Raw genomic sequence first — 27,673 nt, 5'->3', positions numbered from 1 at the left:
AGAAGCTACTTCCGCCCCGAGTTACCGTAACTTCTGCCCTGAATATCTCGCAGACTAGCGGCGCCGGATGTGTTCCAGCCACTCCCGGAAGTGACTCGGCTTTTGCACGCCCCTCTGTCTCCATTAGCGCCCCCCCTACATTGCTATTTCCCTCCCTCCCCCCTTTTCGTTTCCGGCGCTCCCGCCTTCTCTCCGCAGAGCTCTTCTCTGAGCCTGTTGGGGGGAGGGAGGGAGGGGGGCGTGGAGGAATTGGGGTTCGCGGGAGCACGAGCTGCAGCACCACTTCCGGGTGAGTGCAAGGGGAGGGCGGCGGGGCGGGGGGCCACCCACTGCCTCGCGCCCCCGCCCTGCGGGTGTCTCGCGCGCGTTCCCTGCGTGTGAGTGTGTGGGTCTGTCTCGCGCCAGAAGTGCGTGCCCGCGCGCTGCGCCTCGCGCTTTCTCCCCTCCCTCGCCCCCTCCTGGTCCTCCCACCCCACTTGGCTCCCTCCTTTCCCGGCAAACGCCGCCCCTCCCGCGCTCTGGCTCAGGCTCTGGCGCCGCCGCAGCCGTCGCCGCCGGGTGAGTCTCGCGCCGCTGCAGCCGGCGCGCGCCAAGCTCCCTGCTCCTCCCCCTCCCCTTTTCCCTGGGCGGGCGGGGAAGGGGGGGGTCCACGATGTGACTCTGTGTGTGTGGGGGGGGGGGGGGTGTCCGTCCCGGAACCGGAAGTGGTTGTGGAGGAGCGGGCGATGGGGTGGAATGGGGGGGTTTAGGGGGCGGGTGCCTGTCTGGTGGGTGGCAGAGTTCAGCTCCCTGGAGGGGAAGGAGGGACGTCCCAAGGAAGGGTCTTTGAGAAAGGGGTAGGGGACGACATCAGGAGAAGGCTCCCAGGAACTGTCTCAGGGGAGCGAAGGTTTTAGGGGTACAGCTGGGGTCTCCAGTAGATAGACCACGGTGCAGGCTGTGGGAGGTACTTCTTGGCACAAGGCCTTGGGTAGGCAGGGGGCGAAGTCCTCGAAGAAGTGGGGGGAAGGCTAGAGGAAGTGACTGGGCCTGAACTGGCACTGTGCCTGACACAAGGGCTTGTGCATCCCCCAGCCCTCAGCTTTGCCTTCTGAAGCCACTCCTCTGGGGTAGAGACCCTCCTGCTCCTCCATCTCGTCTGTTCTCTGACCCCTGGTTACCTGTGGCCTGGGAACGAACGAGGACCAGTCTCTGAGCCTAGGAGTGGAATCCACACGCTGGTGATAAGAGTTCGTCTTAGTTTCTGGGAATTGGATTTATTTCCCTCGTATCCACATAGAGGGTTGCACTACACTCCTGTTATTATATCCACCCATCTTTGGATTGCTGGTTGGGGGGTCTGCCTGCCTTCCAGACTGACTGCTGACAAATAATTCCTGAGGTTCTCCACAGTTCTGTGTTGGCTGCACCCTGCCTGGCCCCTGTAACCTAGACAATTTGTTTACAGAAAGTTCAGGAGCCCTGGAAAGGAGAAGGAATAAGACGGCAGGAGGAAGAGAGAGAGAGGGTAAGATAATTTTTGGGTTAATGGCTTTTCTGGTTTTGGGGGAGAAGGGGTCACAACCAAATGGGGCGTGTGTGTGTGTTTCACAATGTGATGGAATACTTAAAGTAATAGCAATTGTAATGCTGAGGTTTGTTGTGGGAGAAAAATCAGCTTCTATTATCTCTTGAGGGTCCCCAGGAAGTTTTTGTGTAAAAAGTTGGTACTGTACCGTATCACTTTCCATTCCCTCTAATGCTCATCGGGAATGAAATGTGAAATGCTCAGGTGAAGCCACTGAATAGTGTTCCCTTGTGTCCAAAGGAGAGATTTTTATTCTGCTTTGGGACACAAAGACCCTAAGTGCCAATATAGTCCTTATGGAATTGCTTTCCTGTATCTGGAACAAGCAGGGCAGAGTTTAGAATGGAGTTCCTATCACTAATACTCCAGTGGAGTGTTAGAAGTGGGTCTGTGGAGTGATTAGAATCTGTGACACAGGATTATTTGAGTTTGGTGTGGCAAGATGAAATTTTCAGGGGAAAAAAAAACAAAACAAGAAAACAAAAAAACTGCTTCATGGGTAGTTTGGAGTGAAGTGGATAAAACTGTATGGAGTAGACTCCAGAAGTAGGTCTGGAAGAGTTTTGGGTGGCCTGAAAATGGCAGTGAGTCAACCTAAAGAGTTTGAGTTCGGAGCTTATGATCCCAGAGGTATCTTTTAAAAACCAGTTCCAGGTTGATTGATAAAATGCCCTGTGGGTTTCTGAGCCAAGTTGTTGATTAAATATTGGGTACATATCTCTTCTTCTCCAGTCTTATTTATTGTGACCTCACATTCCCCAGATCCATCATTTATAGTGGAACAGACAGGGCAAGGAGAACCACAGTGCTGTTCCTCCCACGGAATGCAGGGTATAGTGGTCCAGTGGTGCCCAGGGTAGAAGCTGTTGGCCCAGGTTGCCAGCTGTGTGGTGGTAGCAGTCCTGTTTAGTCTGTGCATGGTGTGATGGTGTTTCCCAGTAACATTGGGGTGCACTTGTTCTGAGTTACTTGTACTTGGAAGAGTTTATGGATCGTAGCAGGAAAGCCTCACACATCCTACTGGGATGGCCCTTCTTGAATGTCTTTAGAACCTGAGAGAAAGAGATTTTGTTTCCTTATTGAGGAAAAAAGAAAAAAAAAAATTTTCTCTGTGTTTCTTCATTTCAAGTCTTGAACTAAGGTAACTTTTTGCAGTTGTATGGTTTTGGAATGGTTTCTCAATAGTGTCTAAGTTCTTTCTGTAGTTGAATTCAAGTTCATTTTTTTTCCATCTTTTTCTTGTTGATGTTACTTGTAGATGATTACTAAACTGGAGGCTATAGATTTGTTACTTTTGGGTAGATCCTTTGTAATTATGTAGTCCTCATATAATTTTCACTAATTGGTGCTAATAGTCCTCATCTTGTGAAAGTATTTCTGTAACTCTTCCTTTCAGAAGCACTTGGGGTATTTAATTCTTTCTCTTTTTTGTGCTGCCTTTATCCCATCACCATATGCCTTACAAACTTACTTATAAAGGCCTCATCCTCTTCCATTCTCCATCCTAATAGAAACCTCGTGAAATGGTTAATTCTTCCACTTAAATAGTTAAGAGTCATCCACTGATACAGGACCTAGAATTAGAATTCACAAGTCTTGGCCGATCACAGTGGCTTATGCCTGTAATCCCAGCACTTTGGGAGGCTGAGGAGACTGAATCACCTGAGGTCAGGAGTTCGAGACCAGCCTGGCCAACGTGGCAAAATCCCATCTCTACTAGAAATACAAAAATTAGCCAGGTGTGTTGGCAAGCGCCTGTAATCCCAGCTACTTGGGAGACTGAGGCAGGAGAACTGCTTGAACCTAGGAGGTGGAGGTTGCAGTGAGCTGAGATTGTGCCACTGCACACTCCAGCCTGGGCAACAAAGTGAAACTCCGTCTCAAAAAAAAAAAAAATGAATTCACAAGTCTTGATTCCCAAGGCCATTCTCTAGCTACTGAAGTTGATGAATGTATTTCATGATTTTCTAAGAGTTGGTTGTGTTAAGGGAATGCTATTTTCTTGGGAAAAGGAAATCATGCTTTATTTGAAAAAACAACAGTAAAAAACAATTAGTGGGTTCTGGGAAAGAGATGGTGGTCTTCTCCGTATCTGCCAAAAACACCTGCTGGAAGCCGTGTCATCTTTATCCCTGGCTGGTTGGTAGCATTATGGAAGGATGTGGTCAGACAGACAAAGCTCTGGTCTGAGAGTTCAAGTCTCTGTGTTTCATGACTGTTATTAATACTTGATAAGGTCTCTCTTCTGTGTCTCCTGAGGGTTTCTGAGATTTCTTTTGAGATGGGAGAAGGAATATGCAGTTCTTGTGTCTCTGAAGAGAAAATTATCCTCCAACTTATAGTAAACCTGCCTTCTTTTTTTTTTTTGAGACGGAGTCTCGCTCTGTAGCCCAGGCTGGAGTGCAGTGGCGCAATCTCGGCTCACTGCATACTCCACCTCCCGGGTTCACGCCATTCTCCTGCCTCAGGCTCCCGAGTAGCTGGGACTACAGGCGCCCGCCACCTCGCCTGGCTAATTTTTTGTATTTTTAGTAGAGACGGGGTTTCACAGTGTTAGCCAGGATGGTCTCGATCTCCTGACCTCGTGATCTGCCTACCTCAACCTCCCAAAGTGCTGGGGTGCTGGGATTACAGGCATGAGCCACCACGCCCGGCCTTTTTTTTTTTTTTTTTTTTTTTTTTGTTTTTGAGACTGAGTCTCGCTTTGTCGCCCAGGCTGCAGTGCAATGGTGTGATCTCTGCTCACTGCAACCCCTCCTCCTCCCAGGTTCAGGCGATTTTCCTGTCTCAGCCTCCTGAGTAGCTGGGATTACAGGCACACGCCACCACGCCCGGCTAATTTTTTGTATTTTAGTAGGACAGGATTTCACCGTGTTGCCCAGGCTGGTCTTGAACTCCTAAGCTCAGGCAATCCACCCGCCTTGGCCTCCCAAAGTGCTAGGATTACAGGCATGAGCCACCTCGCCCCGCAGTAAATGTCCCTTCTTATTAACAGAACAGTTGAGGCTTGGTGCAATAGTAAAGTTGATATGAGAACCCAGATTTTCAACCTGCCAGTATTTTTCTTTCTACCAGTTATATCTTTCCTTCTTTTTTGTTTTTTCTTTTTATTCTTTTTCTTTTTTTCTTCTTTTTTTTTTTGAGACAGGGTCTCACTCTGTTGGCCAGACGGGAGTGCAATGCGTGATAATGGCTCACTGCAGCCTCGACCTCCTGGGCTCAAGCTATCCTCCTGCCTCAGCCTCCCAAGTAGCTGGGATTACAGGCGTGAGCCACCATGCCCAGCTGCTTTTTAAATTTTTTGTAGAGACGTTTGATTTTTTGTAGATACAAGGTCTCCCTATTTTGCCCAGACTGTTCTTGAATTCCTGGGCTCAAGTGATCCTCCTACTTTGGCCTCCCAAAGTGCTTTCTTTAAATATATTGGCATAATCATGAAAACCGGCACTCTCTGTGTAGACATGAGTTTTCTGTGTAACATCAGGGGTCTTCTTTGGGTAATAAGAATGTTGATATGTGCCTGCTTGGATGTTGGGATGGATTGGAGAAATTTCCTCCACAAAAGATAAAGTGGTAAAACAGACAGTAAGCAGGTCTGGCACCAGAGCGCCCTGTTACACAACTCTAGTGGGCGCCATTTACCTTGTATTCTGGCAATAGTTTTGATTCTTAGCTCTCCATTGATCTCATTTCAGGAGTACACAGATGATTAAGTCAGCCTCATCAGTGGCACCGTGGCATGGCATTTCTCAGGTGTCATTTTGCTGGTAAAGGTGGCTTCTAGTTGGATGAGCAGTACTCTCTGTGGTCCCCCTTTTGGACTGACCTATTTCTCAGAAGCCCGTAACGCATATGTAGTGTCTTGTCTTGTCCTTGGACCAACTGTGGTTCTGTTAAGAACCAAAGCAGAGCAATCAACTAGGTATCCAAGGAAGTGGAGGGGCTTTTTGTTTATTTTCCTTTGTGACGTCTGGCCTCTTCATTCAGGCTCTGTCATCTTAAAATAAGTTATCTTGGTAGCTAAGGCAGGTTTCACAGAATAGGGAATATGACCTTGAACCGCATGTCATTTTGCTGTTACCAGAAACTTCAATTTTGAAAACATTTTTTGAGAACTAGCTGGAAAATACATAGTTCATTCCTAGAAATATTTTAAATTTTATTTCCTGAATCAAGCCATAACATCAGAAAGCGTGTACTACAGTTGTATGGTTTTGGTTCCTTGTAGAACCCCTTTCCTTAACTTGCTCTTTGGTGCCTGGATTCACATTCCTGCTTTGCTATTTACTGTTGGACTCTGTGCCTCCAGTTTCCTCATTTCAAATGGGAATTACAGTACCTACCTCATTGTTGCAGGGACTAAATGATGTAATAGTTGTAAAGTGCTTAGAATGCTGCCTTGAACACAATAAGTGCTTAATAAGTTGTAATGATAATGATAGTGGTGATATTGTCCACCACTTTTTTTTTTTTTTTTTTTTTTTGAGGCAGAGTCTTGTTCTGTTGCCCAGGCTGGAGTGCAGTGGTGCGATCTTGGCTCACTGCAACCTCCACCTCCCAGGTTCAAGCTATTCTCCCGTCTCAGCCTCTTGAGTAGCTGGGACTACAGGCGTCTGCCACCATGCCTGGCTGATATTTGTACTTTCAGTAGAGACAAGGTTTCACCATATTGGCCAGACTGGTCTTGAACTCCTGACCTCGTGATCCACCCGCCTTGGCCTCCCGAAGTGCTGGGATTACAGGCATGAGTAACCGTGCTGAGCCTCCTCCTTCCTATGTTTTCACATCCATAGTGCATTTACTTCCTTCGTTCTTTTTTTTTTTTCCCTTTGAGACAGGTTCTTGATCTGTCACCCAGGCTGGACTGTGGTGGTGCAATCGCAACTTACTGCACTCAGGTGATTCTCCTGCCTCAGCCTCCCAAGTAGCTGGGACTACAGGTGCCTGCCACCACACCTTGCTAATTTTTGTATTTTTATTAGAGATGGGGTTTTGCCATGTTGGCCAGGCTAGTCTTGAACTCCTGAGCTCAAGTGACCCACCCACCCTGCCCTCCCGAAGTGTTAGTATTACAGGCACGAGCCACCACACCCAGCCAACTTCCTTGATTCTCTGGGGAAAATTATACATTGGCCCTTTGTTTCTTTTACTCTCCCTCTTAATTATTATTTTTGATCTTTTTTTTTTTTTTTTTTTTTTTTGAGACGGAGTCTTGCTCTGTTGCCCAGGCTATAGTGCAGTGGTGAGATCTCAGCTTGCTGCAGCCTCCACCTCCCAGGTTCAAGCAAGTCTCCTGCCTCAGCCTCCTGAGTAGCTGGGATTACAGACGTGTGCCACCATGCCTGGCTAATTTTTGTATTTTTAGTAGAGATGGGGTTTCATCATGTTGGCCAGGCTGGTCTCAAAGTCCTGACCTCAAGTGATCCACCCACCTCGACCTCCCAAAGTGCTGGAATTACAGGCATGAGCCACCGCACCCATTCTCTCCATCCTAATTCTCTACTTCATTCCCACCATTTATCACCACTCTTAGTTCTTGTCTGTTTCATTTCCCTCCACTAGAAGGTTAGACATGGATTGTGGATAAGACTTGAACCCCTAGCATTGTCTGCAAAATCTATATGTATGTAGTCTACTGTTGTTCAATTCATTAAATATGTAATTGTGTCTTGGGTGATAAAGTCATATGTTGGGGATGTTTATAAGATACAGATGTAAAAGATGTGATTGCTGCTTCCCAAAAAGTTTGGCAAGATTGGATTCTCTTAAACTGTGATCTGGTTGTTATCTTGATTCTGTTGGCTGAAGATAACCTGAGACCCCCATCTTTGCTTTGTTTTGTTGTTTGTTTGTTTGTTTTTGAGACAAGGTTTCTCTCTGTTTTCCAGGCTGGAGTGCAGTGGCTCAATCTCTGCTGACTGCAGCCTCTGCTTCTCGGGCTTAAATGATTCTCCTGCCTTAGCCTCCCAAGTAGCTGGGATTACATGCACCCGCCACCATGCCTGGCTAATGTTTGTATTTTTTGTAGAGATAGGGTTTCACCATGTTGCCCATGCGGGTGGACTCAAGCAATCTGTCCACCTCAGCCTCCCAAAGTGCTGGGATTACAGATGTGAGCCACCGCAACTTGCATGTTTTTTTTTTTTTGAGACAGAGTCTCACTCTGTTGCCCAGGCTGGAGTGCAGTGGCCAGATCTCAGCTCACTGCAAGCTCCGCCTCCCGGGTTTACGCCATTCTCTTGCCTCAGCCTCCCGAGTAGCTGAGACTACAGGCGATCGCCACCACGCCCGACTAGTTTTTTGTATTTTTTAGTAGAGACGGGGTTTCACCGTGTTAGCCTGGATGGTCTCGATCTCCTGACCTTGTGATCCGCATGTCTCGGCCTCCCGAAGTGCTGGGATTACAGGCTTGAGCCACCGTGCCCAGCCAGCTTGCATGTTTTTTAAGAGATGGGGTGTTGCTCTATTACCCAGGTTGGAGTACGGTAGTGTGTTCATAGCTCACTGCAGTCTTGAACTCCTGGGCTCAAGCAGTTTTCCCACCTCAGCCTTCTAAATACCTAGGATTATGGGTATACACGACCACATCCACTTTTTTTTTTTTTTTTTCAATTTTTTTTTAGAGACACGGTCTCAAATATATTGCTCACGCTGGTCTCAAACTCCAGACCTCAAGTGATCCTCCTGCCTAGGCCTCCCAAAGTGTTGGGATTACAAGCATGAGCCACCACACCCAGCTATAAAACCCCTTTATAAAGCTATGGCTGGAAGGGCCAAGTTAGTACCTGTATCAGAGACTGATTAATTTTATTGTGTTTTATAACTCAGAAAACAGAATTGATGTATACTTGATCTTTGGTCCTTATTAATAGTGAGCCTATTTATGTGAAACTGTTGTAGTCACAGATTTGGTACATTACACCCTTGCTACTTTTTAAAAAGGCTGAAATTCAGTTTTTTCCTTTATAGATTTTATGAAAATTGAGGGTGTTTAATAGAACAAAAAAAGTGATGTTTTCTATAAAAGAATAAGGAACAGAGTCAAGTTAGAGTGATTTTCAGTTTCAGCGCCTTTGTTGAAGATCCTTCCCTGTTTCCTTAGTATTTAAAACTGAGTTTCTGTGCCAGCCTTCCGTTTAGCTCTCAGTAGCTCTAGTGTCTGCCTCCAGTGTATCCTCAGTGGGTCTAACTTGCCTGTCACGGGTCTTCCCCACCTGCACCTTAGTTGTGCTTTGCTCAGAGTAGCAGCCTGGTAATACTGTTTATTTTTTGTTGCTGTTCCTCATTTCTCCGTTTCATCAGTCTCACACTCTCTTCTTTGCTTTTTGTGGGGCTCTGTCTTTGCTGGTTCAGGATTTTGGGAAGCTACTCTTGACCAACATACTGCCAGTTAAACCTTGGTAGGAGAAGTGATCAGACTGTGAAACTGGGTGGTGGGATGCCTGTGTTCTGTACCCATCTGTTGCTTGTTGGCATGATTCTGAGGGATTACTTTTCTTGCTGTTTATTTCTCACAAAGGTTTCTTTTCCTTTTTTTTTTTTTTTTTTGAGATGGTGTTTCACTCTTGTTGCCCAGGCAGTGGCGTAGTCTTGGCTCACTGCAACCTCTGCCTCCTGGGTTCAAGCAATTCTCTTGCCTTAGCCTCCCAAGTAGCTGGGATTACAGGCACCCGCCACCATGCCTGGCTAATTTTTTGTACTTTTAGTAGAGATGGGGTTTCACCATGTTGGCCAGGCTGGTCTTGAACTCCTGACCTCAGGGGAATCAGCCTGCCTTGGCCTCCCAAAATGCTAGGATTACAGGCGTTAGTCACTGCGCCCGGCCGGAAGCATAGTTTTTGAGAAATATAAAGCAGGAGTCTAGCACTCTTGCTATATGGTGTAGTGAGTGTTACTAAAAATATTTTGACTTGAGAATAGTGAAGGGTGAAAAAAATACAAAGCCAACAGAATGTCTATTCAAGTATAGTCAAATTTAAATATAAAAAACACAAAACACAAAATTAATTTTTGAAATGTGTCTTTGTTAAAATATTTAACCCAATTCACTCCTAGAACTTCAGTTTCACATTAGGAATTGAGGTTAGTAAACTGAAGAATATTAGTGAGATTTATATGTTTTATATTTTATGCATATATAATTTACATACAATAAAACACAAAGCTTTTAACTGTGTAGTTTGGTGAGTTTTGACCAAAATATACACTATATTTACAAAACAGGCCCACTATTATGCCTATTCTGAAACGCTTTGGAAACCTGGGATACTGCTAGTGCCAGAACACTTTTAAAACTAGTAATTCCTTGATTCTCACTGCTCAGCACTGCATGTGTGGTACCCAGTGGCGCACCATGGATGTTCTTAGACCTTGGTGGGATTGGTGGGGTGTGATCTTGATAGTAGGTGGTACTCAAAATATGCTTTGATTCTGATTTTTTTTTTTTTAAATGGGGTTTCGCTCTTGTTCCCCAGGCTGGAGTGCAGTGGCACGATCTCAGCTCACTGAAACCTCCGCCTCCCAGTTCAAGTGATTCTCCTGCCTCAGCCTCCCCAAATAACTGGGATCATAGGCATGCACCACCACACCCAGCTAATTTTTTATTTTTAGTAGAAATGGGGTTTCACCAGGTTGGTCAACCTGGTCTCAAACTCCTGACATCAAATGATCCACCTACCTCAGCCTCCCGGAGTGCTGGGATTACAGGTGTGAGCCACCACACCCAGTCTTCATCTTTTAATTTTCTTAGTCGTTTTATGTTCTGGCCTGGAACCTTTTCAAACCACATAGAACTGTAGACATATGGGTTGGAACTCTTGAAAAATTTTTTCTTTTTTTTTTGAGACGGAGTCTTACTCAGTCACCCAGGCTGGAGTGCAGTGGTGCGATCTCGGCTCACTGCAAGCTCCGCCTCCCGGGTTCACACTATTCTCCTGCCTTAGCCTCCTGAGTAGCTGGGACTACAGGCACCCACCACCACGCCTGGCTAATTTTTTGTATTTTTAGTAGAGACGGGGTTTTACCGTGTTAGCCAGGATGGTCTCAATCTTCTGACCTCATGATCTGCTTGCCTCAGCCTCCCAGAGTACTGGGATTACAGGCGTGAGCCACCGTACCTGGCCGGAACTCTTGAAATTTTTATTGGCTGGGCACAGTGGTTCATGCCTGTAATCCCAGCACTTTGGGAGGCCAAGGTGGGCTGATCCCTTGAGCCTAGGAGTTCAAGATCAGCCTGGGCAACATGGAAAAACCCTGTCACTACTTTAAAAAAAAAAAAGAAAGAAAAGAAATTAGTCCGGCATAGTGTTACATGGCCTGTAGTCCCAGCTCCCTAGGAGGCTGAGCCCGGGAGATTGAGGCTGGAGTGAGCTATGATTGTGCCCCTACAGTGTAGCCTAGGTGACAGTAAGACCCTGTCTCAAAAACAGAAAAAATAAAACATAAAATTTTTATTTTAAGGAGTATAGTTTTGAAGAATAAGAGAAAGGAATAATGATAGGTACTAGTACCTGGCCATTTTCAAGTGAGTCAGTGATTTGTTTTCTGTGACTTTGGGTACATCATCTCCCCTCTCATGACCTCAGTTTCTTTTTGCCGGCAAAGGAAAGTAATACCAGTTTTTCTTCAGGGGGCATGAATAACATTGTGTGAGTAAATGCGATACGTATAAGTTCTTTCACAGTCATTAAGTAGGATAGCCTCTGTTGGATGGGGATACAGTGACAAGTGGCTCTGACCAAGGGACTAATGTGCTAGACACTAAGGTTTTGACTGCCAGTCCCCAACCATGTGATCAGGTGCCAGAGGAGACCAGGAACCTTTCAGTTCCCCTTCTCCATTGCTTAGCTTGTTCAGAGTAATTCCGGAATGTGATGTGTTCTCTCATTTTTTCTTCAGGTAGAATGGAAGAATCTCACTTCAATTCTAACCCATACTTCTGGCCTTCTATCCCCACAGTCTCAGGTCAGGTAAGTGGTATTGCTTTCTTGCTCTCCCCAACTCTCAGTAGCAAGTTCCGTTACTGTGGAGACTGAAGGTCCACCACGTGCTGTTTTCCTTCGTCCCCCACCGCTGAGCATTATCTAGTGTTTCTGCCTTGGCTTCTCTCTAGAAGGCCAAAGGTATGAAGTACTCATCCTTGATCCCTAAGGCGGACAGACACTGAAATGTGCTCACGAGCAAGCAGAATCAACCTCTCAGTCTGAAGAGGGTGCTCCCTTCCCCTTCCTTTTCTCTTAGATTGAGAACACAATGTTCATCAACAAGATGAAGGATCAGCTGTTGCCAGAGAAGGGCTGTGGTCTGGCTCCACCTCACTACCCCACCTTGCTGACAGTGCCTGCCTCAGTGTCCCTGCCCTCGGGCATCAGTATGGACACAGAGTCCAAGTCAGACCAGCTGACCCCACACAGCCAAGCATCCGTTACCCAGAATATCACGGTGGTCCCTGTGCCGTCTACAGGACTGATGACTGCTGGTGAGCAACTCTGCTCTTCTCCAATCTGAGGTGTTGATCCTCCATGATCAGTACCCCAGGCTGGGGGGCTCCACGGACATGGGGAGTGGGATATGTGTTTGATTACTCAATCACATTTTTATTAAGTGCCTACTGTGTGCCTAGCAATGTGCTAGGCATTGTGGGGGATACAAAGAAGTAGAAGATGCGGTCCCTGCCTTTGAGGAGGTGACATTCTTTCCTTCTCTGAATCAAGGAGTCTCCTGTTCTCAGAGGTGGAGAAGAGAAGGGAGTCAATCAAGGGGTAAATCTCACTGTTACCAGGGGGGTGGGGACAAGGGTTAGGAGACCATTATTTTTCTACAGGGTTTGGGGTTTCCTATGTACTCTGGGTTGGGTTGGCGGGGGGTGAGGGGTTAATTAGACAATGATGTGGGGGAAATGAAATAGGGTTAGGATCCGAACTGAACAACGTGACGCCATCTCCTTTTTCTCCCAATCCTAGGTCCGGGTTTGGTAATCACGTCCCCCTCAGGCTCTCTTGTGACCACAGCATCATCAGCTCAGACCTTCCCCATTTCGGCTCCCATGATTGTCTCAGCTCTTCCCCCTGGCTCACAAGCCCTGCAGGTTGTCCCTGACCTCTCCAAGAAGGTAGCATCGACCCTAACCGAGGAAGGAGGTGGAGGTGGTGGTGGAGGTGGCAGTGTGGCTCCTAAGCCGCCCCGGGGCCGGAAGAAGAAGCGGATGCTGGAATCAGGGCTGCCTGAGATGAACGACCCTTATGTCCTCTCCCCTGAGGATGATGATGACCATCAGAAAGACGGCAAGACCTACAGGTAAGACTCAGAGCCAGGGGCAGGATGAGGCGAGGATGCCTAGCTTGGTGATTCTCCCTGTACCCTCATTGTGTTCTGCCCCAGTCAGGTGCTACACTCTGACAGCTTCCCAGCTCTGAGCCACTTGCATGTCAGGTGTCCCGTCATAGGATAGGAGGCAGAGCTGCTAGCATCTTGTTAGGATGCAGAGACCCATTTCACCCTTTCCTTTTTTTAACCCTTGTTTTGGGGGTCGTTAACACTGACTTACTCTTTAGTAACAAAGTAGAATCTCTCTCTTGTAATGCGGCTTTATGCTGGGTTTAAGACTCTTGTCTGTAGCTCCTGTTTGCTTTCTACATATTCCATTCCTATTTTTCTAAGAATCTTTTCTGGTAAGCACCTAACCTATGTGCCATTCACCAGTTCCTGGGTCATGTTTGAACACTGAGCCTGCCTCACCCTGCATGGTTGGGATGATGGGAGGGGCTTTCATAAGAAGGCAGGAGGAATAGGATGCCTCCCCCTTTGGAGTGTATACTTATAGAATGACTTTGCTCGCTTTCTGATTTATGAAAGTCATTTTGATTCTCCACTTCCTCTAAGTTTGCCTTTATCAAAAAGCATTATATGCATATTTGCATGTGATACTATATAAAAATAATTACGTAAGTAAACTCCCTGCCCTTTGAAAGTTGAACATCTTTTAATCCCTTTGAGAACTGTCACATGCCCTAGTGGGTTTGGGGAGTTTGGTAGCACTGTATAGAGTGGGATAACTACTGTCACAGCTTTGATATAGACGGGCAGATGTGCATGGCTGGGAGTCTGGGTCTGTCCTTAGTTCCTTAGTGTACCCAGATGGGCAATGTTGTTCCCATTTTAGGAGCGAAGGGAACTGCGGCACAGGAAATGGACAGAGCCTTGGGCTCATGGATTCAGTTCCCGGCTCCACCACGAATTTGCTGTGTGACCCTGGGCAAGTCCTTTTCCCCTCTCTGGGCCTCAGTTTCCTCATCTGTAAAATGGGGATAATTCTGTTTATGCCTCCCATTTGTTGGGAGTATATATCAGATAAGATTTGAAATGTTGGGAACTTCAAAAGAAAGTTAAGAAATAGTTACTTAGCATTTATTTTTATTTGTGTTGTATAGTTCTACTGTGGAGAGTAGCCTACAGAGTGTTTAAATCGCTCTTTATAAGTGAAAATGAGAGGAGTGTTGCTATGCAGAATTGAGCACTGCAGAATTCCAGCTCATAATCCAAAAGTTCATTGCAGCTTTATTATTACAGGTGTACCCCACTTTATACAATAAAAGTGTTCCTGGAAAATGTTTCCATCATATCATATTATAAAGGTACCTGACAAGTTTGATTCATTTAAAGGCATTCTTTTATATATCAGTTCATAAAATTAAAATCCATTTTAAGTTATCGTATAGAAATCTGGATTCTTATGTGTTTGTTTAAAGTGAGGCCATTGTGACATGGAGATACATCTATATACAATTTGTAGAAGTAGTGGAAGGATCCTTTAACATCCTATAGAGAGAGCCCTTCTAATGGATCCAGGGTCCTCTCTTTCTGCCCTTTCTCCACTGGGACCCACATTAAAGCTATCTCTGGACTTTCCAAACTGTGTACATTAAAAGAAATGTGAATATACAGTTGGAAGAAAGCCTCATAGGACTTTCCACACATTCAGTATTTTTGAAATTCCTGAATGACCCTCCACCCAGGTGACTACAAAGAACTCTGAAATTGAAGGGAGACTTATTGTATCCTAGGTAAACAGAATTTCTTCAGAAACTCAGAACTCTTGACGTTCCAAAGAATTTTTTTTTTTTTTGAGACGGAGTCTCACTCTGTCGCCCAGGCTGGAGTGCCGTGGCACAATCTCAACTCACTTTAACTTCCACCACCCGGGTTCAAGTGATTCTTGTGCCTCAGCCTCCCAAGTAGCTGGGACTACAGGGTCGCCACCATGCCCAGCTAATTCTTTTGTATTTTTAGTAGAAACAGGGTTTCACCATGTTGGCCAGGCTGGTCTCAGACTCCTGACCTCAGGTGATCTGCCTGCCTCGGCCTCCCAAAGTACTGGGATTACAGGCGTGAGCCACTGTGCCCGGCAAAAGAAATCTTTTTAATCACAATGAATTTCTGTTTTGATGCATGTGTGGGTCAGCCATATCCATTTCAGTGGTCAGTAGCATTTGACTGGGTATTGGGGGAATTGGGTTCTGTTACTCTGGGCAAGTCAACATATCTCCCACTCTTCATTCCCATATATAAAATGGGAAGATCAACCATGCCTTCATCTACCTTGTAGAAATGTTTTGAGGCAAAGTCAGAATATCTGAAATTGTTTTGAGCATTTTAGGAAGCATGGATGATAATTCAGTGGCCATTGTAATCATTATAATCAAGGCCATTGCATTGTATGCTTCCGAGGGGCCCGTTCTCATTGTGCTGGATGTGAATGGTGCCCCTGGAGGAATGCACCCAGTGATATGGATGCTGGCTTTTCTATCCTCTGCTGACTGCCACAACTCTCCGAAATTGAATTTCTTTCCAACCACCCAGCATCTTGCATTAGAGGACTCTCTTATTTGACGTCATAGGATTTTCAACTTGGAAATATTTTAATGATCTCCTTGGTCAGTCCCTTCCTGGCAGATGATTCCAATCTCTGCTTGAATACCTCTGGTGTTAGGAATCTTAAAGTAGGCTGGCATCATGGCTTTGTAGTGAATAACTGCCCTTTGGCAAATTACTTTCTAAGTCTTTGTGTTCCTTTCTGTAAAACATGGGTAAGACTTGCCAGGTTGTGAGGAGTAGAAACTGTGTGTCTGAAGTGCCTAACCTAGTGCCTGGCACTGTCAGGCCTAACAACAAATGGCAACTATTATCATTGTGCTCATCATCATTATTATACCTAGTGTATTCTGAGATTGCTCATTCCCTTGCCAGCACATTATAAATGAATTTAAGTTTTGCAAGTTCTCTTATTGGAAACTTTGATTAAGTGGGTTATTATTATTATTTTTTAAAATTAACCTTAATGTTAAGGGCAGAATTGTTTATTGAACACCCTCACACACAAATTGATGAGATTTTATTTGGGTTAAAATAAATATGTTTTACCTGTCTGAGAAACTGTAGCATCAAGGGAAATTAGTTTGCAACTTTAGTACAGTTGCCCTTCAAGTGACAATGTGTCCAGCTTCTAACCTCAGTCTGAGTGAAATATTTACTAGCATGAGCTCGTCCGTCAGCACTAAGGCTTGAGATGAGTGCAGTTTTATTACTGGAGAATACTTGGCTTACCTTTGACTGTCCTAGGTGTTTGCTGGCCCTTCTGGGGGCAAAAGTTTAGTTCTCCATTTTACACACCGGAAAATTGAGGTGTATTAATGAGCAAGTTTGTAACTGAACCCCGAGTAGAAGCCAGGCATCCCGATTCCCATTGCTTGTGTCCTTTGGGTTATGCTCCCTATAAACAGAGCCTCCTCGTCTCCTGCAATGATTGGGCATCTCAGACAACTGCCAGGGATCAATAATCTGGTAACTAAAAAATTCTCCTGAGGTGAAAAAAGTGCAGAAATCATCACCCCACACCACCTGAAGCCTCTCTTAAGAAGAAAAGTTAGGGGGGAACCCAAAGAAGAGGGACTTGTGCTAATTGCCTGGCTTCCAGGCCATTGCCTTTTCTACTAGCTCCCATTTTACACTGGCGAATTGCTTACGAAAATGAAAGATGGCTTTTACTCAGTCAAGTTTGGATAGTCGTGGCTTAACTTGCTCAGAGGCCTCCTTATTTGATATTTGGTGGACAATACCAGAGTGGAAAGGATTGCCAACTTGGGATGAGTGAAAGTATGATCAGGTGCTGCTGATGTCACCCCAGAGTGCTGACACTGGCTGCGTGTGCTAGGGAAGAGGAGAGGTTTAGCTTCGAAGATAGGTGTTCTGTAAACACTTTTCTCCCAAATGCTTGAGGGATGGCACCTTCCCCTAGCAGCTACCTTGGTCATTGCAAAAGTGGTTTTCTTTTTTTTTTTTTTTTTGAGACGGAGTCTCGCTCTGTCACCCAGGCTGGAGTGCTGTGGCCGGATCTCAGCTCACTGCAAGCTCCGCCTCCCGGGTTCACGCCATTCTCCTGCCTCAGCCTCCTGAGTAGCTGGGACTACAGGCGCCCGCCACCTCACCCGGCTAGTTTTTTTGTATTTTTTAGTAGAGACAGGGTTTCACCGTCTTAGCCAGGATGGGCAAGAGTGGTTTTCACTTGATTGTCAAGGGGCTATGGGCAAGGGGTGGGTAGATGATGGATGGAACATTAGATAAGAGGGTGGAGAGCAGACATACATGGTATGAAAAAGCCCCTCCAAATAATTCTGATACTTCCTCACCCCCATCCCTCTAGAAATCACTGCCAAAAAGGAAGTAGGGGACAATCTGAGGGAAGAAAATTATCTGTGGAGGCAAGAGAGGATCTAGTTAGTTGTTCCTCATTATCATCTAGGGGTCTTGAGGAATACAGAGGCATGTACTTCATACACAGGAACATTAGAGAAAGGAATTCTTAAATGTTTGAAATCAAGCTGTAGGCAGAAGGAAAACAAGTTAACTGATATTCCTGGCCCATTGAAATTTGCATCTATGCCGGGTGCGGTGGCTCAAGCCTGTAATCCCAGCACTTTGGGAGGCCGAGACGGGCGGATCACGAGGTCAGGAGATCGAGACCATCCTGGCGAACACGGTGAAATCCCGTCTCTACTAAAAAGTACAAAAAAACTAGCTGGGCGAGGTGGCGGGCGCCTGTAGTCCCAGCTACTCGGGAGGCTGAGGCAGGAGAATGATGTAAATCCTGGAGGCAGAGCTTGCAGTGAGCTGAGATCCGGCCACTGCACTCCAGCCTACGCGACAGAGCGAGACTCCGTCTCAAAAAAAAAAAAAAAAAAAAAAAAATTTGCTTCTGCCCGGAGTTCATACTGTTACTCTGTTTTATCTGGTTGAAATACATTTTTGCACATCGAGGCAGTCCAGTCATTCAGCAAACATTCATTGAATATTTATAATGTGCTGGGCACCATGTTAGACGCTTAGGCCATGAAGATGAATACATAGAGCCCTACTCTCAGGTTGGAGTAGGAGAGAGCTCAGATAGGTGGGCTTCTCTTGGACATAGAGGGGAGGGTTCAGCCACACCTTCTTGATGGGAAGGGTTCTAACCATTGCCCTCACTTGGCTCAGGTGCCGGATGTGCTCACTGACATTCTACTCCAAGTCGGAGATGCAGATCCACTCCAAGTCACACACCGAGACCAAGCCCCACAAGTGCCCACATTGCTCCAAGACCTTCGCCAACAGCTCCTACCTGGCCCAGCACATCCGTATACACTCAGGGGCTAAGCCCTACAGTTGTAACTTCTGTGAGAAATCCTTCCGCCAGCTCTCCCACCTTCAGCAGCACACCCGGTAAGGCTGCTCTTGGTTTACCCCACCACCTGGCCGTGAACCCTAAGGCCATGTTACCTGCACCTACTCCTCCACATGTATTTTTTTTTCCCTTTCACCTTTGCCCATTGGTAGCCTCAACCTCCTATTACTGTCTGTGGAAATTATATATCCTAGCTCTTTGGGGGGCCTTGAAAATTGTGGTCTCCAATTCCAAAGTCTGGAACAATTTTTGTGGTTTCTCTCTGTGTCTGTGTTTGGAAATCTTCTGCAGAGCAGGCCTGCTTTTACTATATGCTTCAGTTCAGAGCCAAGGTGTGCATTCAACTTCAGGTCCATGGGGAACAGGCGGTATTGGTCTTTGTTCAAATTACTATTTGGAAGCAGGGTATCTGTGGTGAGTGTGTTAACCTTAGGAAAAAGCGGAGGGTGATGAGATTGACTACTTTAAGGTTACCAGGAGCCATGGGTTGCAGCTCTTCATCATCTCACTGCCATTCTAGCCACCGACTTACGATCAGCAACAACCTAGATCTGGGTGTCCTCTTCATTTGCCTATCCAGGCTGGAGTGCTTTTGGGAGGAGGGAGGAAGGGGGTGCTCTCATCCGTCAAGCAACATCATTTCACCCAGCAGAGAGCTGAGCCCCTGGTGTCGAACTGCTTCCTCCTCCCCCCTTCCCTCCTCTCCTCTCCGGCAGGATCCACTCCAAGATGCACACGGAGACCATCAAGCCCCACAAGTGCCCGCACTGCTCCAAGACCTTCGCCAACACCTCCTACCTGGCCCAGCACCTCCGTATCCACTCGGGGGCCAAGCCCTACAACTGTTCCTACTGCCAGAAGGCCTTCCGCCAGCTCTCCCACCTCCAGCAGCACACACGGTAAGGGAGAGTGGCGGGCTACTGACCCCGCCCCGCTGGCATGCCCTCCCCACCCCCGCCCCGGACACACACAACAACCCGCATGCGGGGGGCGGGGGAGAGACCTGGCTGGAGGAGAGACCTGGCTGGCATCTGGGAGAAGGAAGACCAAACACCACTGGAGATTCAAGTGGACACAGAGAGAGCCTCTCTGGGGCAAGAGCTACGTCGGGGAGCTGCAGTGACTGTATGATATTCACTGGTCCATGGGAGACAGACACGTACCTGGAGTGGAAACAACTTTTCTCTTATTTTCCTCCCTGAAAATACTCATGTACCCGTCTTGCAAGATTTGCCCCTTGATGCCAAAACAGAGTCATTTGAGTGGAGAAGACCGTACCTCTAGCCCTTAGGGCACCAATTATGAACAGAAGATAAAATCAGACATTAGCTGGGCACCAGCCTGGTGACACCCACAGCAACAAGCAAGGCTCCGAGGGATGCCAAGAGTAGAGAACAAAAGAAAACACGTACTAAATGTTCAGAGAGAATCAGCAAACAGAAAATGAAAAACCTCATGCTTTGTAAAGATGCCCGCCCAGTGTTTATCCCGTGAATCTGGAGTGACTAGGAAGAAGTGAACCTGCCAACTAGAAGAAGTGATGATCTCCTTCGGTGCTATCTCAAGTTGGAGTCCAGACTTACAGGCCATAGACCGTCTCACCCGGCTTCTTGTGGATGTGATGATCTCAAAGTGATCAGGCATCTTGCTTTGAGAAGAGGAGGGGAGGAATCAGGCTTTCTTCACAAAGAAGAGGCGTGTCCTGTGACGTTGTTGAGATTTTATACCAGAGGTCCAGAAAAGAACCTGGTCATGGAGATGGTTCTGAAGTTGCTGATGAGGAGCGGGTGTCACTGCACCCTTAAGTCCTTGGCTCATCTTAGCAGAGGGCCCCGTGGTGTTGGGGAAAGAGGTCACATTGGTACTAAACTAGGCATTTCCTGCCATTAGGGGGCTGGACTGCAAAAAGCACTTAGAAGTTTTAATGAGTTTCCATTCATATCACTACTACTCTCCACAATCAGTGTAACTCTGCTTTTCTTTGATACCATAACATTCTCTGGAAGTGATGCTCAAGGCTGAGGGGACTGTTTCTGGCTATAAGGTGGGAGCAAGGAAGACGCGTTGGGCTTTTCTTTTTCCTTGCCATTGTGTTTATCTTATGTTCTTGAATGTTCGTTAGGACAGTTACTGTAGGAGCTGAGTTGTATGCCAAATTGTGGGCTGCCTGTCCCTTGGGTGCCAAGTCCTCAGTCTCTCCTCTCCCAGCAGAGAGGAGCCTCAGCTTGAGCTGAGTGATGCAGGCATTGACCAGAAGCAAAGCGTTAGTACCTGATCCACATCAGAGAGGAAAGCTGGTGCCTCTTGGAGGCCCGTCTGATGTGCCTCCTTAGGAGAGCAGGATTGACCTGGAGAAAACTTGTTGAGCCAGTTCCTAAGTGGTCTTGCTGACATTCTTTCCCTTTCTTCTCATCCTGTGCAGAATCCACACTGGTGATAGACCATACAAATGTGCACACCCAGGCTGTGAGAAAGCCTTCACACAACTCTCCAATCTGCAGGTAAATGTTCCACCCTCCACACAGACCTTGAGTCTGAGACTTGGGGCCATTTGAATAGTATAGTGGTTCTCAAATGTTTTCAGGACTCTTTTACACTCAAAAATTATCGAGGGACCCAAAGAGTTTTTGTTTATGTGGGTAATAGCTATCTATATAGAGGTTGTAAAACTGAAAAACCTGAAAAATATTTATAATGGTAATCTGTTTAGAAAGAACAAAAACCCATTGTGTGTTAACATGAATAACATATTCCAAGACCCTCCAAAAACAACTGAGTGAGAAGAATGGCATGATTATACATTTTTGCAGGTGTCTATTTTTAATTTTGGGGACAGGACCTTGCTCTGTCACCCAGGCTGAGTGCAGTGGTGTGATCACGGCCCACTGCAGCCTCAGCCTCCCGGTCTCAAGTGATCCTTTCACCTCAGCCTCCCAAGTAGCTGGGATTATAGGCATGCACCACCACACCTGGCTGGTTTTTTAATTTTTGTAGAGATGGGGGTCTTGCTGTCTTGCCTAGGTTGGTCTCGAACTCCTGGACAGAGGCCATCCTCCCACCTCAGCCTCCCCAAAGTGCTGGGATTGCAGGCATGAGTCATCGCACCTGGCACAGGGATCTTTAATGTCTTAAGCTAGAAGATGAGTAGATTCTCATATCTGCTGCATCTGGCCTATTGTGTTGTCACACATCATGTAACCTCTGTAAAGGTTACATGTAAAACATATGGCAAAGTGAAGCCACTTGAAATTTTGAGGGAAGCAAGATTTCAGTTAGGTTTTTCATTTTGTGTGTGTGTGTGTGTGTGTGTGTGTGTGTGTGTGTGTGTTTGAGACAGGCTCGCTCTGTCACCTAGACTGGAGTGCAATGATACGATCTCAGCTCACTGCAGCTTCCACTTCCCGGGTTCAAGAGAGACAAAGGCAAACATTGTCTTATTATTTTGAAAAGATTTGGCTGGGCGCAGTGGCTCACACCTGCAATCTCAACACTTTGGGAGGCCGAGGCGGGCGGATCACCTGAGCTCAGGAGTTCGAGACCAGCCTGGCCAACACGGTGAAACTTCATCTCTACTAAAAATACAAAAAAAAATTAGCCGGGCATGGTGGCATGTGCCTGTAGTCCCAGCTACTTGCAGGGTGAGGCAGGAGAATCGCTTGAACCCAGGAAGCAGAGGTTGCAGTGAACCAAGATTGCACCACTGCACTCCAACCTGAACGACAAAGTGAGACTCCATCTAAAAAAAAAGAAAAAAGAGTTTTGATCCTGTGGGCCCCCTGCGAAGATCTTAGTGTTCCCTAAAGATCCCCGTGCCTCACTTTAAGAACTACTGGACTGGTGAGACGGGCATAAGCTGTCTTGGGATCCCGGTATGTGCTGCATGAGGTATGCTTCCACCCTTAGCCTGTAGCTTCTCAAGTTTCATTTGAAACAATTTCTACTTTCTTCAGATGGAGAGAGAAGCTGGGAGGCCTGACACCTACCTTTTTGCTTTCCATCAAGGTCAAGGGGGCAGGAGGGAAGAGGACAATGTATTCATTCTGGTTTCTCCCAATTTTCTCAGTCCCACAGACGGCAACACAACAAAGATAAACCCTTCAAGTGCCACAACTGTCATCGGGCGTACACGGATGCAGCCTCACTGGAGGTGCACCTGTCTACGCACACAGTGAAGCATGCCAAGGTGTACACCTGCACCATCTGCAGTCGGGCATACACATCAGTGAGTGCTCCATTTCTTCTCTCCTTCCTCATAGTCCTCTAAGAGTACAGTCCACTTCATCCCATTTTCTGGGTAGAGATCTGTTGCAGCGAATACCCGGCCTCCCTAGCTCCAACTTAGCAGAACAAGTAAGTGTTCAGAAATTAATTAGACCCATAGCCGAGGAATTTAGGGGATGCCTGATCCCCTAATCCTATAGAGATTGATAAACTGTAATTCTTCATTTTACTTAAACATAAGGCAAAATAAAGCCACTTGAAATTTTGAGGGGAGCAAGATTTCAGTTAGGTATTTTCTTTTCTTTTTTTTTTTTTTTGAGACAGAGTCTCGCCTTATCACTCAGGCTGGAGTGCAGTGGTGTAATCTCGGCTCACTGCAACCTCCACCTCCTGGGTTCAAGCGATTCTCCTGCCTCAGCCTCCTGAGTAGCTGGGATTACAGGTGCATGTCCCCTCGCCCAGTAAATTTTTGTATTTTTAGTAGAAACGGGGTTTCACCATGTTGCCCAGGCTGGTCTCAAACTCCTGACCTCAAGTGATCCACCTGCCTTGGCCTCCCAAAGTGCTGGGATTACAGGCATGAGCCACCACACCTGGCCCAGTTAGATATTTTCTATGAGACTCCAGGAAAGGTTGTAAGGTTGTTTCATTCAGGGGTCTTCGAAAAAAATAGCAGCTCATTCCTTTGCCAGTTGAATGCTCACTGACTTCTAAAGGTTCCCCTCTCTTTTTTCTCTCAGTAGTGAGCCACTGAAAGTCTTACTTGAGTTTTGCTCAGTCTTGGCTCCAGAAAACCAGTATAAACCTTAACTCTAGCAGAATCAGAGCCTAGGGTGCTAGTTACAAGTAATCTCTTTTCCTTCTTCTTCATCCCTCAACTTCTTTTTACCATCTCCCTCAGGAAACATACCTTATGAAACATATGCGCAAACACAACCCTCCTGATCTTCAGCAACAAGTGCAGGCAGCAGCGGCGGCGGCAGCAGTGGCCCAGGCCCAGGCGCAGGCCCAGGCTCAAGCTCAAGCGCAAGCCCAGGCTCAGGCTCAGGCTCAGGCCCAGGCCCAGGCCCAGGCCCAGGCCTCCCAGGCATCACAGCAGCAGCAGCAGCAGCAGCAACAGCCACCACCACACTTCCAGTCTCCTGGGGCAGCCCCCCAGGGTGGGGGTGGTGGGGACAGCAACCCCAACCCTCCACCCCAGTGTTCCTTTGACCTGACCCCCTATAAGACGGCGGAGCATCATAAGGACATCTGCCTCACTGTCACCACCAGCACCATCCAGGTGGAGCACCTGGCCAGCTCTTAGAGATCCGTGCTGCCACCCACTGGGAAGAGGAAGAAGTAGTCCTGGTTTCTTCTTTCTCCAACTCCTCTTGGTGGGAAAAGTCCTCTTCTTCACAGGCCTTGGCTCCCTCTCCTTGGGCCTCAGGCACAGCTTTCCTTCACAGGATACCATCCTTTTTCTGAACTCTTCAAAAGGAACATCAGCCCTCCTGATTGCAAAGGAATACTGAGCTGATGGTATCATCCAGCAGCCTCCCCTCCCAAGCAAAGCTTTTAAAATTGGGGGTTGGTGCTCAAGGGAAGGATTTGCTATGACCTCATAGAAACTTGTCCAGTGTGGTCACTTACCCTATCCTTACCCTCCTTATCCTCAAAGTTTGGGTTGATAGAAGACTAGAGGCTGGCCCTCCCAGATAACAGAGAAAAGGGAGCCCCAAATGCAACCAGCCTCTTGTTCTATTCTTGCCTGCAAAAGAACAGAGGTTTCTCAGTTGCCTCAGTCCCTGAGAGCCATTTCTTCCCCTGCATCGTCTCACTTCACTTCCTGTTGACTGCTGGTAGAAGATTTGGGGTAGGGGACAGACCTCCTTTTATTTGAAGGGGGCAAGGGCTGAGATGTGGTCCCCAAGGGGCCAGAAATTTCCAAGTTGGTCACAGGTGGCTTAGAAGTGTGGGTTATGGTTTTAGGGATTTCATTGGAGCCTCTCTCCTTCTCTGCCTACACAGACCCTATACTCTCAGTCTCCCCAACCCACCCCCCAAGGAGCTGTGGGAGGCTTTGTGTTATCTGTGAAACTCCAAAACCGGGGTGTTGCGGAGAAGGGAGAGTTCAAGGCAAACACAAGGACTGGACTTAGCTCCCTAGGTGCCACGGTCAGATGCCGGACACGGATTTATATATAAATATATATATATAAATATATTATACCCACTCATCACGGCCATCTTTGTTGTAACCATTTCTGTGTTTATAAATGCATTATCTCTGAGAATTTTCATATTTGATGTTTTGTTTATTTTTGTCCTTTTTTTCCCTCCCTCCACCCCTGTCCTCCAGCCACAGCATTTTTTTTTTGTCTTTTTTTTTTTTTTTTTAAATCATGGCAGATTTCAGAGAAAAGGAAATTAAAAAAAAAAAATCAGGAAACCAGTTGTTATAAAGCAATCTAAAAATGAAGAAAAAAAAAAAAGAAAAAACCTTATGTACAAACCAAGGGGTGTTTTTAGAACATTGTATAGAAATAAATTCATGTAAAAGGATCAGAGGCAGTGGAGCTACTGATGTGAGCGAGCATGCGGAAAAGGCATTTGGGGAGGTGTCCAAGAATAGTATTTATAAGCTGATGAATAGCAGAGTGTGTGTGTGATGAACGAGTGCTTGTGTGATGATGTCCCATGTGTGCGGTTCTCCAGTCGTGGAAGGGCACAGTTTCATGACGTCTCCAGTGAATCCTGGCTGATGAGGACTTCTACATACACATTCTGTCAGGGGGGATTGCATTTCCTAAATAGGTGAGAGCAAGGCTTTGGTTGTGTGTTAACCCAACAGCTCAGCTCCCTATGGAAGAAAAATGGAAGCCTCTTGGAAGGATCCACACTCCTGCCTGAGTCTGGAGTAGGGGCTTGCAGTTGGCAGCGTATCCATATGTATGTTTATTGACTTGTGGAAATCATAACCGGTTAAGGGGTGCAAGATTGGTTTATGCAGGAGAGCTGTAGTACTGTGGAGTAGAATGTGATCATGAAACCTGGACTTAAGCCCTTTGCCTACCATCAACCAGTGTTGACCAGGGTGCTGCTTCAACTGTTAGTGAAGGGATTGGACTAGATAACTCTCAAGATACCTTTTTTGAGAATTAAGAAGCTTGCTTTAAGCCTGGATGTGGTGGCTCACACCTGTAATCCCAGCATTTTGGGAGGCCGAGGCAGGCAGATCACTTGAGGTCAGGAGTTCAAGACCAGCCTGGCCATTGTGAAACCCCATCTCTACTAAAAATACAAAAAAAATGATCTGGGCATAGTGGTGGGCATCTACAATCTCAGCTACTCAGGCTGAAGCAGGAGGATCTTTTGAACCCAGGAGGCAGAGGTTGCAGTGAGCCAAGATCATGCCACTGCACTCCAGCCTGGGCGACAGAGTGAGACTGTCTCAAAAAAATACAAAAATTAGCCAGGTGTTGTGGCACACGCCTGTAGTCCCAGCTACAGGCTGAGGCAGAAGAATCACTTGAACCTGGGAGGCAGAGGTTGCAGTGATCTGGTATCGCACCACTGCACTCCAGGCCGGGCCACGGAGTGAGATTCTGTCTGGAAAAAGAAAAAGAGAAGAAAACCTTGCTTTAAGCACTGAAAAAGTCGTGAAAGTTGTGACCAAGCTCCCACATCCCGAGAACTGGTGGTTCTCTGGGACTGCTGGCCAATAGTACTTGTTACCTAGTTGGGCTGGGATAAATAAAGTACACTTAATTTAGTGCTAGATATCCTGTGTGGGCACCTAAGGTGGTCTATCAATATGTTGTGTAATACCAATGAATGTATCACATATGACCAAATATGCCAGTGTTTCTTAGCTCCCTGGATATTTACTTGCTTTTCCTCCCACTCTCAACAGCTCTTGAAAAGGTTCTAATGGCCCTAACTTCACCAGTATTAAAACTTATTGCAACAACCCTATGAGGTAGGTAGTATTCTCACTGTATAGTAAAACAGGCACAGAGATTAAATTACTTACCGAAAAGCATGACTCTTATAATGAGAGCAAAATTTCCTGGATTCTATTGCTGTATCTTACTACCTGCACACTAGTAAACCTGGGGTTTACGGACTACAGATCCTCTCAGCCCTGATACCCCCACCACTCTACAGCCCCTGACCCCTTTCTCTAGCCTGCTATTACTGTCCAGATAATGTTTCAAATACATCCCTGCAGCCATCTCAAAGCAAAACAAAGCAACTTCCAATCCGCCCCGGGTTGGAAGTTCCTCCTCTTCATGTATTTGGTAGAAATTAATATAGCTGAAAGTCTGTCTCATTAAAAACTTGACATAGGCCGGGCGCGGTGGCTCAAGCCTGTAATCCCAGCACTTTGGGAGGCCGAGACGGGCGGATCACGAGGTCGGGAGATCGACCTGGCTAACACGGTGAAACCCCGTCTCTACTAAAAAAATACAAAAAACTAGCCGGGCGAGGTGGTGGGCGCCTGTAGTCCCAGCTACTCAGGAGGCTGAGGCAGGAGAATGGCGTGAACCCGGGAGGCGGAGCTTGCAGTGAGCTGAGATCCGGCCACTGCACTCCAGCCTGGGCGACAGAGCGAGACTCCGTCTCAAAAAAAAAAAAAAAAAAAAAAAAAAAAACTTGACATAAGACATTGATAATTCTTATGAAGGGTGTGTGAGGGTATGAAAGGCGTGAGGGGTGGCAGCTATCTCTAAGATGCTATCTTACTAACACCACTATTAGGTTATGGCCTTTGAGTTCTATTTGCCTAGTGTGTTGGCAGACTCTCATACCCTTGACTGCTTTCCATTCTGATGGAAACCATAGAAATCACTCTACCATAGCTAACTAGAGTGATGGCTGGCAACTAGCTAGCCAACTAGCCCTGTAGTGATAGTGCTGCATCACTCGACCCCTTCAGAATTATGATGCTAACATCACATATAAACAAAAGGAAAACAAAAACATGAGGTTTCCCCCTTAGAGAGTAGCAAGAGGTGCCAGGCACAGTGAATCACGCCTGTAATCCCAGCACTTTGAGAGGCTGAGGAGGGCAGATCGCCTGAGGTCGGGATTTCAAGACCAGCCTGACCAACATGGAGAAACCCCGTCTCTACTAAAAATACAAAATTAGCCAGGTGTGATGGTGCATGCCTGTAATCCCAGCTACA

At 46.6% G+C, this 27,673-nt stretch overlaps 1 protein-coding gene across 25 annotated transcripts; it reads left to right on the top strand.

The window, feature by feature from the left end:
- Positions 1-142: 142 nt before the first annotated feature.
- Positions 143-24,784, top strand: ZNF384 (zinc finger protein 384). Of its 25 annotated transcripts, none has more exons than XM_005569938.5 (13): positions 143-289; positions 497-558; positions 1,448-1,507; positions 11,465-11,535; positions 11,807-12,044; positions 12,280-12,327; positions 12,529-12,862; positions 13,728-13,820; positions 18,095-18,319; positions 18,998-19,180; positions 20,704-20,782; positions 22,345-22,503; positions 23,404-24,784. In XM_005569938.5, the coding sequence occupies exons 4-13, from the start codon at positions 11,470-11,472 to the stop codon at positions 23,806-23,808; spliced, it is 1,830 nt and encodes a 609-aa protein (XP_005569995.3). In that variant the 5' UTR covers positions 143-289; positions 497-558; positions 1,448-1,507; positions 11,465-11,469; the 3' UTR covers positions 23,809-24,784. The 25 variants fall into 25 exon arrangements, with proteins under 25 accessions (XP_005569995.3, XP_005569993.3, XP_015285781.3 ...); XM_074006173.1 differs by adding an exon at positions 1,075-1,220 and having other exon boundaries at positions 282-558; XM_074006172.1 differs by adding an exon at positions 1,075-1,229 and having other exon boundaries at positions 282-558.
- Positions 24,785-27,673: the final 2,889 nt, after the last annotated feature.

Source organism: Macaca fascicularis, chromosome 11 (genome assembly GCF_037993035.2).
Source record: "Macaca fascicularis isolate 582-1 chromosome 11, T2T-MFA8v1.1".
In the NCBI taxonomy this organism is placed as follows: Eukaryota; Metazoa; Chordata; class Mammalia; order Primates; family Cercopithecidae; genus Macaca; species Macaca fascicularis.
Note: the sequence above shows the minus strand (reverse complement) of the source record. Positions and strands in the feature narration are given on the sequence as shown.